At 24.3% G+C, this 12864-nt stretch overlaps 5 protein-coding genes across 5 annotated transcripts; 2 read left to right on the forward strand and 3 right to left on the reverse strand.

The window, feature by feature from the left end:
- Positions 1–264: 264 nt before the first annotated feature.
- On the forward strand, positions 265–1380 carry PY17X_0513600 (nucleolar preribosomal assembly protein, putative; the record flags this gene model as incomplete). The annotated part of the gene is made up of 1 exon (XM_720886.1): positions 265–1380. The coding sequence occupies one exon, from the start codon at positions 265–267 to the stop codon at positions 1378–1380; it is 1116 nt and encodes a 371-aa protein (XP_725979.1).
- A 405-nt stretch (positions 1381–1785) lies between these two features.
- Positions 1786–4060, reverse strand: PY17X_0513700 (uncharacterized protein; the record flags this gene model as incomplete). The annotated part of the gene is made up of 3 exons (XM_720887.1): positions 1786–3691; positions 3826–3904; positions 4027–4060. 3 exons carry the CDS (start codon positions 4058–4060, stop codon positions 1786–1788), a joined length of 2019 nt encoding a protein of 672 aa, XP_725980.1.
- A 1677-nt stretch (positions 4061–5737) lies between these two features.
- PY17X_0513800 (conserved Plasmodium protein, unknown function) lies at positions 5738–6909 on the reverse strand (the record flags this gene model as incomplete). The annotated part of the gene is made up of 4 exons (XM_720888.1): positions 5738–5813; positions 5992–6153; positions 6315–6401; positions 6740–6909. 4 exons carry the CDS (start codon positions 6907–6909, stop codon positions 5738–5740), a joined length of 495 nt encoding a protein of 164 aa, XP_725981.1.
- A 2727-nt stretch (positions 6910–9636) lies between these two features.
- On the forward strand, positions 9637–11792 carry PY17X_0513900 (merozoite TRAP-like protein, putative; the record flags this gene model as incomplete). The annotated part of the gene is made up of 2 exons (XM_022955225.1): positions 9637–11167; positions 11311–11792. The coding sequence occupies 2 exons, from the start codon at positions 9637–9639 to the stop codon at positions 11790–11792; spliced, it is 2013 nt and encodes a 670-aa protein (XP_022811678.1).
- Positions 11793–12232: 440 nt separating this feature from the next.
- Positions 12233–12729, reverse strand: PY17X_0514000 (conserved protein, unknown function; the record flags this gene model as incomplete). The annotated part of the gene is made up of 2 exons (XM_022955226.1): positions 12233–12337; positions 12481–12729. The coding sequence occupies 2 exons, from the start codon at positions 12727–12729 to the stop codon at positions 12233–12235; spliced, it is 354 nt and encodes a 117-aa protein (XP_022811679.1).
- Positions 12730–12864: the final 135 nt, after the last annotated feature.

Here is a 12864-nt window from a genome sequence, read left to right on the forward strand (position 1 = left end):
TACAACTATATTTATTCAGCTTATTAAATTTTAAGAAATCACATATTATGATGTATATATATATATATATATATATGTATATACATTCCAAAACAAGCTATAATGCAATATATATGCATATGTTTGTAATTTTTTCAATAGTTACAATTCTAACATATAATAATTTGTTAAACTTATAAACTACCTGCACTGTTCATACTAAATAGAGTTCACACAAGTAGGACTAACACAATTGGCTATTTATAAAATCAATATATTGGCAATATGTCGAACGAATTTGATGATACAAATGTTGAACAAGTTGCTGATGGAATTAAAGGAGAAAAGGCAAAAACAAGAAAAGGAAATTTAATTTTAAAAAAAAGAGAAGGAGAATATCAAGAAAACTCAAAAAATTGTTTATTTATATGTAGTAATAAAAGAACAGAAACATTAAAAAATTTAATGCATGATATATATATAATTCAAAAACCATATACATGTTATATGCCTAAATTACATCCACAATTAGTAAATATTTCTGATAAAATTAATAAACTTGTCGAAATATGTATTCATAATACATGCTCATTTTTCTTTTCAATATATTCAACAAAAAGAAATCCATCCAGATTTATTTTAGGTCGTTTATATAATAATCAAATTTTAGATTACTATACATTTAATCTTCTTTCTTTTATACCAATGAATATATTTCCATCATCAAAAGAAGTTTTATTTAACACAAAACCTATTGTATTAATACAAGGCTTATATTTTAATATGAACGAAAATACAAAATATTTAAAAAATATTCTTTTTGATTTTTTTAAACATAAAAATGTAGATTCTTTTTCCAAAAATAGCTTACAAAGATTAATTGTCATAACTGCTTTTGAAGATCAACCCAAATCTTCGTCTCAAAATTTTGTCAAAACGTCGGACCCGAACGGAGAGGCCGAAAAACAGGAAGAAATTGGGGCGAATGAAAAAAATGGGGCGGAGGAAAAAAATGAGCCGAATGAAGAAAGTGGGGCGAAGGAACACAAAAGAGGCAAAAGCAAATACGTTATGTCGTTTAGGCAATACATTTTTAAAAAAGAAACTTATCAAAATGAAACAGAAAATGATAATCCTAAATTAGAAGAAGTAGGACCCCGATTTGAGTTTACATTAGAATCATCACAGATACCAAATTATAATTTATTCCAAGAAGCAATAAAAAAACATGATATACATCCAAAGAAAAAAGAAAAAAAAATTAAAACTGATGAATTGGGTCATGACATTAAAAGAGTTTATGTTCAGAAACAAAACTTTAATAAGCTACACACAAAACATTCGAATTTTTTTAAAAAATCAAAAAAGTTTGGAAAAAAAAATAAAGGGGCCACCCAATAAATCGGAAAGGGCATCCATACATGTACATAATTAGTTACATTCTATTTTGTTTGTTTCTCTGTCGGCTTGTTTGCCTCGTATTTGTCTGCTTATTTTTTACGATTTTTGTTCTCATTTGCCACTCGTGAGCTACCTTTGCAATCGAAGAAAGCTTATCTTCTTAATTGATTTTATTTAATTTTAAAACTCAATTTTTTCAGTTTTTTTTAATATATTTTTTATTATGCAAAAACAAAAAAATAAAATACGCTAAAAAAATTCAAAGCGTGTTATTTAGGTAGTTATGCAAAAAATATAAAAAAATATGCATATACACCTTTCACAAACAAAAAACAAATAAATAATCTACACATTTTTATTTATAAAATTATGTAGAAAATATTAATCAAAAAGGGAATTCTATTTTTATATAGATCCAGTAATTTTGTATCCTTTTTTTTTAAGAGATTTTCTAAGAGATAAAACTCGTAATGTTTGTTCATTGTTCCATTTTAACATATCTTGATATTTACTAGCTAATATATTTTGAAGAATATCTTTTTGATTTATAACTTCTTTTATTAATTGTTCTTCTGCTTCTGGAATTTCATTAATTGTAAGATTTATTTTTTCTAATACTTTTTTAAGATTTGTGTTATTTTCAATATTTTTTTTTTGATGTTTATCTTTTTTATTTATCTCTTCTTGAATATTATATACATTTTTTATTTTAATTACATTCTCTTCAACATTATCTCCATTAGATGTCCTATCAATTAATTTTATTCCTCGTCGTTGATTATTTGACGTATTTATTTTTTTTATTAAATTTTTTCCAAAATCAAAACCTTTAACTCGTGAATCATTTTTGTTTGACCCAAAGTTAGATGCATCTCCGCCACCCCCACTATTGCTCTCTACAATAGTACTCTCCACACGATTACTCTCCACACGATTACTCTCCACATTATTGCTCTCTACATGATTACTCTCCACATTATTGCTTCTATTTTTCTCTACATTATTGCTTCTATTTTTCTCTACATTGCCACTGCTATTTTTCCCCACGTTGGCACTGCTAGTATTCCCCACGTGGGCACTTCCATCATTTTCTACATCAATGTTATAATATGGCTGGCCACTATTTATATCATTTTCCACTTTTTTATTTTTATTTTTATTATTGGAACCATATAATCCCTTTCCATACAACCCCGATTTATTTGTGTCAGTTTTATTATACTGTATTTTATTTTCTACATAACCATTTTCGTTTGGATTTGTCTTGTTAGATGTGGTACTAATAAATGAGTATAAAACATTTCCATAACTATTAGGAATTAAACCGTTCACTTCACTATAACCGTTTTCATATTCCTGAATGTTATTCAGTGCGTCTGTCTTTTCGCTTATTTTTTCGCTTATTTTGTTTCCTGTTTCTTCTTCTTTTGCGGTTTCTCCCGTTTTCATTTTTTTTGTATCATTTAAATATAACCCATATTCATTTTGTTTTTTATAATTGTCATTTCTTTTTTTTTTTATAAAATTGTATAAAGCATTAGGATAATTTTCTTCATGGTAATTTTCTTCATGGTAATTATATAATTTATTTTGTTTATTACAATTTTTATTTATTTGTTTTTCAAATGTTATATCTTCTTCTACAATGTTATTTATTTCATGGTTTTCTTTTTTATTTAAAAATAAATATTGTAGTTTATTTTTTATTTTGTAAAAATTGGATAATATTAATTCTTCATCATTTAACTTATTAGCATCAATATTTAAAATTCCCAAAAGAAAAAGTGTATGAATAAATGCATAATATATTTTTTTATTTCCATTTAACATATGAATAGCTGTTTCTGGACATGCCCGTATTAATTCTTGTAATTTATTTATTATTAATATAATATCATACATATTCATATTTTCAATTATTGATTCTCCATATTTTGTTATATCTCCATTTTTATTTATTAATTCGATTATTTGTTTATCAAACTGTATATTCCTCCAAATGTCTGGGCTACCATTATAATTCCCCCCAACAGTTTCCTCACCATTTTCCTCACCCTTTTCCTCACCCTTTTCCTCACCCTTTTCCTCACCATTTTCCTCACCATTTTCCTCACCCTTTTTGATATTCTCTTCATTCCCCTCCCCCTTTTCGATATCCTCCTGCTCACACACCCCGCCCTGAAATATATCTATCCATATTTTGTGGTTTTGATATATATTATTTTCAATAAATGAAATTACATCTTCTTTTTTATTTCTGAAATGTAAATACCCATAACTACTTTTTACTCCATACTTTGTCCTTTTCAAGCTAGCGAAAAAAATAAAAAAAAAAAAAAAAAATATAAAATAATATGATACAGTATGATACAGTATGATACAATATGATACAATATAATACAATATGACAAACTGTTATGTAAAAAATATATAAATTGTTATTACTTAGTGAATGTAAGATCAAGGTGTGGAGAAAAAAAATCTTTTAAACTATTTTCTGTAACTTCATAAGGTAAATTGGATGCTGCATAATAAGAGGAAATATATATATGTAAAAATGTAAAAATGTAAATATATTATTTGTTTTTTGTTTTTTTTTTGTTTTTTTTTTGTTTTTTTTTGTTTTTTTTTTTGCAAAATTCTTACCAAAAAAAATGTTTATATCTTGATTGTCTACCATTTATAATGTTGGAAATGTAGTAATTTCTTTTTAATATTAAAAGGTGAAAAAAAAAAAAAAGGAAAAAAAAATAATACAAACAAAATCGTTTGTATTTCAATTATTAATAAAAAATATTCTTTTAACTTTCATTTTCTCTGCAAAGTATAATATGAATAAATACAATGCAATTATATATTTTTTTTTTTTTTTTTTTTTCCACTTATTTTTGCTCCTTTAGAGAAACAAAACTATTTTAGAAATTATCCAAAAAATAACACTAATAAAAATGACGATGATAATAATGATGATAATGATGATGATAATGATGATGATAATGATGACAATAATAATAAATAAATAATAATAATAATATTATTAAATAAAATATGTACGCATATATATAATAATATTATTTTTTTTATTAACAAATTTTGTTACCCATTTTTTATGCTATACATTGTTAGTGGTTAATTAAAGGAACGTTGTAAAAGGGAGAGGTTTCAAAAATAAAAAAAAATAAAAATAAAAATAAAAAAAATAAAAAACATATGTAGGAATATTTATGACCAAAATAAAGTTAAATAGGTAAAATTATGATGAATTATAAAATTTGTAAAAGATAATACATAAACGGATACATGTTTGTCCCCATATTTTTATATAGTAATTATGAATTGATAAGGAAATTATTTTTTCAACTTTTGGAAATTTTAACATTTAGTACATATATAAAGAACTCATATTTATACAACTTAATATATTTATTGTAAAAAAAAATAAAAAAACAAAATAAATTTATTATATGATATAACTACATGAGATATAATATTTCATAACGATAATAATGTCTTACTACATTGTAATCTCTCTTAATTTGTATATCCTATATATAAATTATTTATAAGAATAATAAAACTTGTTTAATTAAATTTATGATTATAATAAAATATGTACTATTATATAATTACTCAAAACTGTTATTTTCCATTATAAAAGACATACACATCGAATTTGTATCGATATATATACATATGGATACGTGGATACAGCTTGTACATATTTTATGACAAATTAAGATATTCATTATCATTACTTCAACATCTTATGTTTCCAATTTAATAAAAATTGTTAAACATTTATAGCTTACTAAATAATGCAAAGTTTAACACAATGGTCATATTCCTTTTTTGAAAATATCGTAACTTATTATAAATTAAATCTTCGGATAAAATAGTAATAGTTCAAAAAAAATTAAATAAAAAAGCGAGCGAAATGTAACAAAAGATAATGAAAAAAATGTTTAGTTAAAAAAATTCACACATAACTATTATGTATTGCTATTTCATTTTATTTCACTTGATTTTATTTCAACATATATGGATACCAATAATTGCGAGAAAAAAAAATATATGTTAATACATGAATGTCGTAAAACTGGAAATTTAACAAATCCCCTTGTATTATCAAAAACGTTCATAAAATAAGAATAATATTAACACTAAGTTATGCAATGGTAAATAGTCAGGTGATTTTCTTATTTTTTTATAGCAATTATTTTGTATTGCTAAAACACATTTATACATCAATATAATGAATAGCGGCTGAAAAAAAATATATACATGTCTAAGATAAAAAAATCATCAAATATGTATATTATGCCGATTTAGCAATTATAGTGTTATATATCTATAAAAATTAAATTTTTCTGGCTTTCAATTTTTCCAATAGTTCTTGATTATTCCCTGGTAAAACTGCCTTTGCTCCTAACAAGCTAAATGTAAAAAAAATAAAAATAAAAATAATAAAATAAAAATAAAAATGCTTAAAAATTATGAACATGTAATAAATCACTGAGTTGTGTATGTACAAGTCATATGCAAAGTCGTTATCGCATAGTTATATATATATATTTTTTTTTTTTTTTTTTTTTAATGATTATTATTTTTTACAACTTCTTTTGCAATGGAATCGTATTAAGGCTGGGTGGATTTTCGTCTACATTATCTGTTGTATCATAATTCAAATGGTTATTTTGTTCAGAGACAGGTTCCATGTTACTTAATCCAACTCCGCTATATTCTTTGTAAATTCTTTCCTTATCAGCGATAATTCTGTAATAATGAGGGTAATGTATAATATTCCTCGTATACACACATATATATTTATGAAATAAAAATTATGTACAAGTCATATTTTTTTTCGAACAAAACTAATAACAACATTAACAATAATATAATATATCTATAATGATATTTTTTCAATTCTTATTTACTTGGATGCCTTCTTCATGGCTTCCATAGCCAAATTTCCCGAGAACCCACTATTATATTTCTTTAATTTAAGTATAATATGTTTTTTTCTAAAAAATAAGAAAAGGAATAGATAAAAAAAAACATGCATATATATGTATGCACACATATTCATCTCTTTGGGTAATAATGCATTTCCCTTATTTAGGGTATATTTTTTAAAGCATTACAAATAACTAAATGTAATATTTTAGTTTATATATTCACATAATATAGACATATTAAGCAACATAATGAAGCCCCGAAACACATAACTATGTATAATGATCATTCATTTATATAATAATTACAATTTGGAATTATATTTATTTCTATTTTAACATATAAATTAATACAATAAAATTATAGGCATACTATACTGTTAAATGAATTTAATGCATTTCTTTACCCGGTAGGTGTGCTTTCATCATTTTCATCATTTTCCTCATTTTCCTTATTTTCATCATTTTTCCTATTTTCATCATTTTCCTTATTTTCCTCATTTTCATCATGTTCATTTAAACTAAGATCGGGATTATTATTATTATTGTCCTCTTCTGTTATTGTATTATCACACATTTTTATATTTTTGTTTTTACATTCAAAGCATTAAAAAAAATTGTCCTTGAAAAATTTACACGACGGAATATTACTTATAAGCACGTGTACATATAAAGTAGTGAAAGAAAAAAACAAAAAAATGTAATGTGTCAAATATAAAAATAAATCAAATTGAAAATCTTATAAAGCCAATAATACTTTAAAATTGTTGCTATATAATAATAATAATAATGTACTAATTTTTATCTTATTAATTTAAAGATAATTGTTCAAAAAATATGGAAAGGGATTAAAATAAATCATAATTTCCTTTGATAGATTATTTTATTATGGTATTTTTTTTTACTGCTTTATTTCACAGTTTTTATTTTTTTATGTTTAATGTATAGACAAAAGGCAAAGCAATGTGAAAAAAAAAAAAAACGGAGAATTTATCATACTTTGATAAAATCTAAAAAAAGTGGAAACATTGTTATTTTTCGTTTTTGAGTTAATTTTTCGTTCAATTTTATTCCCTCATTTATATAATATATAGTAAGTACAATAATTTTTTTTTTTTTTTTTATTTAAAATTGCATTATTTTTTTTAACTTAAATTCGACAATATTATAAATTTTTTGTTCTTTATAATGTCAATATCAAAAGTTATGCTTATTAATCCTTTTTAAAAATTTTTTTAACAATTTTATTACTTTGGAAACATAATATTTTCTTGTCAACTTATAACTTCAAATAGTTGTTTATAATTTTACAATTTATTTTATGTGTGTTTTATTTATGCCAAATAAAATAACTACTAACTATATTTAATTTGTTGGACCTTTTTAAATTTGTTTTAATGGATTACTATGAAATATAGCCCTTAATACTAAAATATAGACAATTTCCAATATTAATTTTTTTTTTTTCCCATTTTAATTGTAACATAAAATTTGTTTTGGAGAGAACTTATAGCTTTTATCATTTGTTTCGATTTTTCTTTATTTTTTTATTTTTATGAACAATATTTATAAAATGGTGTAAAAAAAAAAAAAAAAAAAAAAAAACAAAAAAAAACAAAACAATCTATTATAATTGTTGTTACATTTCTTATAATGTACAGGTTTGTTAATTTTTAATAATATATATAATGTATTATATTCAAATAAAATTGAAAAAAAAATTTCAAGAACTGTTTGAATGATCTCATGTTTAATAAGAAGACATAAATCAATGGTACACGATGTTAATAGCTATTCAATGGTGAAAAAATGATGCTCAACAATTTTATATTAATATGTACATGTCGTTATAGCTTTCTTTAAATCTCTTTGGTTTAATGTTAAAAAATAAATTTCCCCATGCAACAGCTTTACACTAATTAATTCAACATTTTATAAGATAATATAAAGATTTTACACACATGTATATATAGCTAAATTCGTTTAAAAAATTATATTTTCCATTTTAAATAAAAAATAAAGAATTTTACTTTAATTTATATATTTTATATTTGTTTATTATTTTACACATATTATAAAAAATAAATGTTACAATTTTTTTTTTTTTTTTTTTTTTTTGAAAAAATAGCTAGCTACCATAATTTCTTATTATATTTTTTTTTTTAAGATAAAAATTTGATATATCTGTGTAATATATAATTTAATTTCTTAATCATTTGATAATATATTTTTATAACTCTTTTTTGAATGCTCATTTTTGATTTATTCTATTTTTTTTTTTTTTTGTTTTTTTTGTTTTGTTGGTTTTTAGGTGCTCTAAAAATTTAACTCACCAACATCATTATATTTTATTTATATATTTTTTATAAAACTATTCTAATTAAATTTAAGGAAAATATAGAATTTTAGTAAAAAAAACCTAATAAAAAATCTTTATCAAATATAATAAATTAATCAAAAACATATGGTGAAAATAAAAAATGCTTATAACCAATTTTTATTATATATCGACAGTACCATTAATGAAGAAAATTCTAAAGATCCATAAATATCTTGTAATTAAAGCGAGTCAAACTATTTGTACATAATTATATGGACTAATAACACACACACACACACATAATATTATATATATATTATATTATACTATATATACTATATTATATATATTATATTATACTATCCCTACATAATGTTAAGTTTGTAGACTGATTATTATATTTCACACACATTTATTTCCCATGATATATTTTTAACTAAAATAAAAAAATAGCATTCCCTATATACATGTACATATATCTACAATTCCGCCTAATTAAAGATTTTATTTTATCACATTTTTAATGTTTAATATTTTTGAAAAAACTTATTTATTTGTACATTTGTCCGCTATTATATAAATGTGAATAATATTTATTTTTCAAACATTACATATATATTTTAGTGCATATTACTAGTGCAAATTATATATGTATATAACTTTTATAATCGTTTTATATTTTCAAAAAAATATATACACACACACACACACACCTATTCTTATATATTTCATAATTGTTAAAATGTTATTATTGTTTATTTAAAATACATATTAGTTAGTGCATTAGGGAATGCTAATATTATTGTTCCGCTATAATTATTCTATTTGTACTTTTTTTTTTTTGTATATCGCTATCTATATATATATGTCGGAATATATATATTTTTTTAGTCCGATCGCGATATTTTGAAAAGTTAAAAAAAAAAATATAGAGGAATATACATGTTTTTTTTTTTTTTTTTTTTGTTGATTATTAAATGAAAAATGAAAACGCAAATTACTAATTATTTATATGTATATATAATATTCCTCATTCTTAAAATAAAGTATAACTCAGCAAATGAGACATGTGATAATTGGGGCCCATGGGGTCCATGTACTAATCAGATTACTACTAGAACCTGTTTAACTAATACATCTTTAATAGAAAAAGAAGATTGCTCACAATGTAAAGGATGGAGTGAATGGTTAGAATGTAAAAATGGAAAAAGAAGTAGACATATGATTAATTGTCCTTTTATTATTGACATTCAAGATTGTTTAACAGATATAAATGGAGAAATCTCATATAAAAATAAACAAGTTATTTATGATAATTCTGATTCTGATTCTGAAAATCAACAAACCCCATCTAATAATAACAAAAGTACCATAAAACCTCATTTCTTACAATCTCAAGAAGGTCCTCAACAAGCCTTGGTCCAAGGCGCTGACCAAAAGGGGAAGAATAATCAGGGATCAGGTAAAGATCAAGCTCCAGGTAAAGCTGCAGATGGTGGTTCAGTTTCTGCTCCAGCTTCTGGTGCAGCTTCTGGTCCAGATGCAGCTGCAAATAAAGCCGGCAAAGGCGCGGGTGATTCCCAAGGCGAAAAGAAAGTAGTTGCTGGGTCAGAACCATCGAATGCAATATCTCAGGGGGGAAGTCCACCTGCCCCTGCTGATGGGCAAAAAGTTGAAGGGAAATCTGGTGAAACTGGTCCCAAATCCGCTGCTGACAAAGTAGTTTCTGGGGATGGCGTAAGTGAAAAAGATCCCAAAGTGCAAGCTGCTAGTGGATCAGACGGAAATGTATTAAACGATGCTGGGTCAGGAGTAGCTGCTGCGAAAAAAGGTGGACCAGAAGGAGGTCCACAAGTCAATCCACCCGTAAAACAGGCACCAGAAGTTCCAGGAAATGGTGGAGTAGGCGATCCGTTGGTAGGTAATGTAAGAGATATAAATCATAGACAAGGTCATGACCCAGTCCCACCAGTTGATCCAAGTAGAAGTCCACTTTTATTGCCAACTGTGGATCTATCTTCAGATTTTAATTTAGATCCATCTGTACATCCCCCTCCATTGCCATCTCGAATCCCAATTACAAATGAACCTTTAGATCCATATTCAAAGGAACCTCCAACTTTAATTCCAAATTCAATTGAAAGTTTAATGTCAAGACCAGGTCCAGCTCCAGCTCAAGCTCCAGGTTCAGTTCCAGCTCCAGGACCAGGAGCACCTTTACCTCCAAATCCAGAAGGAAGAAGTCCTGAATTAAGTGTTAATCAAAATGATGGTGCAATAGGATCTGATATAGATTCGATAGGATCAGAATTAAACAGAAGCGAAATTTCTTCTCCTAATTCAGTAATAGATAATACAGGGCTAAATAATATGTATGAAAGAAATAATGATTTAAATTCAATGGGTATATATAATTATCATAACTCTGATATGAGTAATAATTTGCATCGTAATATGAATCCACATCATGGTGATTCATTGGATAGACCTCATAATTTTAGTGGGATTAGAAGTGGTAATATAAATAAAAATATTTCTATTTATTGTAATGACAAGAAAATATTAATTTTTATATAACTTTACAAGTATCTAAACAATATAAATGATATAAATTATAATAAATATATTTTTTTTTTTTTTTTTTTTTTTTTTTTTCAGCCTCACCATCAAGCTATTATGGACCTGATGGATCATATAGAGATGCAGATCATATAAATAATCCAAATAGCTTATATGGAAATTCTCAAAGATCAAATTTAAGATCTAATATAAATGATACAACCCCTTTTGAATATAATAACGATACCACAAGACATGATAATTATAATTCACATGGCATAAATGGACAGCCAAGATCCCATGAATCGTATGAATCATATGAAGCGAATGGGGAAGAAGAACATGATCATAATAGAGATAACAGATCAAAATATAATAATTCTGAAGACTATGGTAATTTTAATAAATTATTTGTAGCTACTGGTATGGGATTAGTTATTATTTTAAGTGGTACAATAGCTAGCTATGCTTTATACAATGAAAAAAATAAACCACCTGGGGATTCTATATTTAACAGTGGATTTGCTGATATTCCAGCAAGTAAAATGATTCATGAAGATGAATTTTGGGGCACTGAATAAGTGCATATAATTTAAGAGAGGTAGAAGACCTTCTTAAATAAAATTAATCTTTTGAAATATAAAGATATTGAATTAAAAAATCATCATTATTATATACTAATTAAATATCAGAGATATATTTTTTTTTTTACATATTTTACACATTTGTGCATGTATTTATATCCCTAATTAAAACATTCTCTATTTTTAATCAAATTCTATTTCTATTTGTTATGTATTTTATTTATAATATTTTTTTTTTTAATGATTGGTTTGGACAAATGAAAAAAAAATTTACATATTTACGTAAATGTTAATCTACATAATTTAATATAATTTTTATTTCTTGTCCAAATCAAACTAATTCAAATTAATTTTTTTTATATATATACATTTATTTAATATTTATCGTTTTTTCGTAAAAATAAAATAAGCTATTAAATTGGAAAAGAAAATATACATCACCATGAATCTTCACACAATTGTGAATTCCCTTGAACCTTTGGTAACGGTTTACCAGTAAAATAATAATTTGAGTGAAGTAAAGTACCAAAAACAATAGCCCCCTATAAAATTATAAATTAAAAAAATTATGTCTATATAATAAAAAATAGTATCCAGCTAGCCAAAAAATGCAAATCACTATTTTATTTTTTTTTTTATTTTTTATTTTTTTTTTTTTATTTTTTTTTTTTTATGAAAAAGTTACTTGTAAAAAAAGCCAACTCCACCAAACATATTCAGACATAGGGGAAACCATGTTTGTTGCAATTTCTGAGCAAGTGTAATAATCCTCTAAATAATGAGTTAAATGTGGTTTACTGAAACATATGTTTCTTTTTATTGCATAGTTAAGAGGCTTCATTCCATGTTTTGCATATATGTTAGCAACCATGTTACTAAAGGACGGGGTACATACCATTTTTGCAGTCTGAGTACTCAATTTTTTTGCAATCATTTTTTTCTTTTTTTATTAAAATGTTCTGCATATATATATGTTTATTATTTGGTTAATTTTGGGGAAAGTATTAAACATAATCACCCAATTTGTGTGTACTTTTAGAAATATATTTAGGAAAATTTGGTAATTTAT

Source organism: Plasmodium yoelii (genome assembly GCF_900002385.2).
Source record: "Plasmodium yoelii strain 17X genome assembly, chromosome: 5".
NCBI lineage: Eukaryota > Apicomplexa > Aconoidasida > Haemosporida > Plasmodiidae > Plasmodium > Plasmodium yoelii.